The sequence below is a fragment of the Trachymyrmex septentrionalis genome, unplaced genomic scaffold (assembly GCF_001594115.1).
Source record: "Trachymyrmex septentrionalis isolate Tsep2-gDNA-1 unplaced genomic scaffold, Tsep1.0 scaffold133, whole genome shotgun sequence".
Classification (NCBI taxonomy): Eukaryota; Metazoa; Arthropoda; class Insecta; order Hymenoptera; family Formicidae; genus Trachymyrmex; species Trachymyrmex septentrionalis.
This window is the reverse complement of record NW_017304472.1, coordinates 301,058-302,436: the sequence shown is the minus strand read 5'-3', so window position 1 is coordinate 302,436 and position 1,379 is coordinate 301,058. Positions and strand designations below refer to the sequence as shown.

At 26.4% G+C, this 1,379-nt stretch overlaps 1 protein-coding gene across 1 annotated transcript in view; it reads left to right on the top strand.

Moving 5' to 3' along the window:
• The first annotated feature begins 1,143 nt into the window (after positions 1 to 1,143).
• The window catches only part of LOC108757167, a 999-nt gene continuing 763 nt past the window's right edge, over positions 1,144 to 1,379 (top strand). Inside the window, exons 1-2 of the mRNA XM_018501573.1 lie at positions 1,144 to 1,150; positions 1,279 to 1,353. Coding sequence (XP_018357075.1) covers positions 1,314 to 1,353 — 40 coding nt within the window. The 5' untranslated portion in view covers positions 1,144 to 1,150; positions 1,279 to 1,313. The remainder of the gene's footprint in view (positions 1,151 to 1,278; positions 1,354 to 1,379) is intronic.

Genomic DNA, 1,379 nt, shown 5'->3' with positions numbered 1-1,379 from the left:
TGTGTTCATACATGTCTCCTTGAAAAACAACTTTGTTCACTCACCAGTTGTTGGTTTTCAATATTATTTAAAGCGCGAATTATTCACATTCTATAATAGAAGCTTTATCATAAATTTTGTGAAAAGTACTTACAACACTGAATTTACTGATAATACAACTTTTGGCGTAACATATTATTTAATATAACGGGAAGAAGAAAGAGTGCCAATACTATGATAAGTATAGGATCACGATGGGTAGGAAAGAGAGCATGAATATTATGGCGAATATAGGATTACAACGGATGGGATATACTCGTATATCATTATGCGCACTATTTGGCAACGTCACAATGCATCTCGATCTTTAAATTTTATATCATTATGCATATATTTAGCAACGTCGCAATGTATCAAAATTACATGATGTCATCGCGAAATATGTCGTGATAATCCACAAAAATAATTTTGTGATCTAATATTAAACAGACTAAAAATTCATTGTAAATATTTAAAATATGATAAAATATGTGTAAAATATTATCATAAATATTTATTCTTTTTATAAGTTATCACAAATTTTGTATAAAACATTTATATATTATTAAAAAACAATGATAAATATTTATAAATATTTATTTTAAACATCGTGTTCCATTTGGGAAAAAAAGAAGTCACATTATTATATATTGTATAATAATAATTATTATTAATTATTAATTAAGTATTAAATTATTAAAATTATTATATTGCTTATAATATGCATTCTATTGACATCATATTTCATAAATTTCGCGGGATACGTAACATTTAAATTTATGCTACACATACGTTACGTTCAGCAAGCGCAACGATTGCACAACGGTTCAATAAAAAGTTGCTGAACGCACTGTTATCAGTGCCCGATACGCAGCGTGTTTATTGAGCAGATGCCATTTTTTTCCATCATATTTTAAGATCGCTACTTCAGTTTGATATGTCGGTGTATAAGCAACATAACCTAAATAGACACGTTTTTTTCTATCCATAAGACCAGAAGAAATCTACCGAAGAATCTACCGATGTATTTTTAAAACATGGACAAATTTGAAAAAGAATATATTTATAATAATATCATGTATAAAGTCTTTGCAACAAGAGATGTGCAAAGTTTACAGAAGTTTACAGAACGGTATATAGAATTATATATCTTTTGCTTGTAAAATATAAATTTGTAAATTATGCAATGTTTTTTCTATAAATCCAAATTGTTTCTATAAATCCAATTGTTATTTTATTATAATGTTTTATTGTATACAGATCCAAACTTTTTTACGATATATTTTACCGAAAATATGTCCTCACAAAAAGCAATATGCGTTTTAGAAGAAAAAGATAATATTTACAACTGATTATAAAAA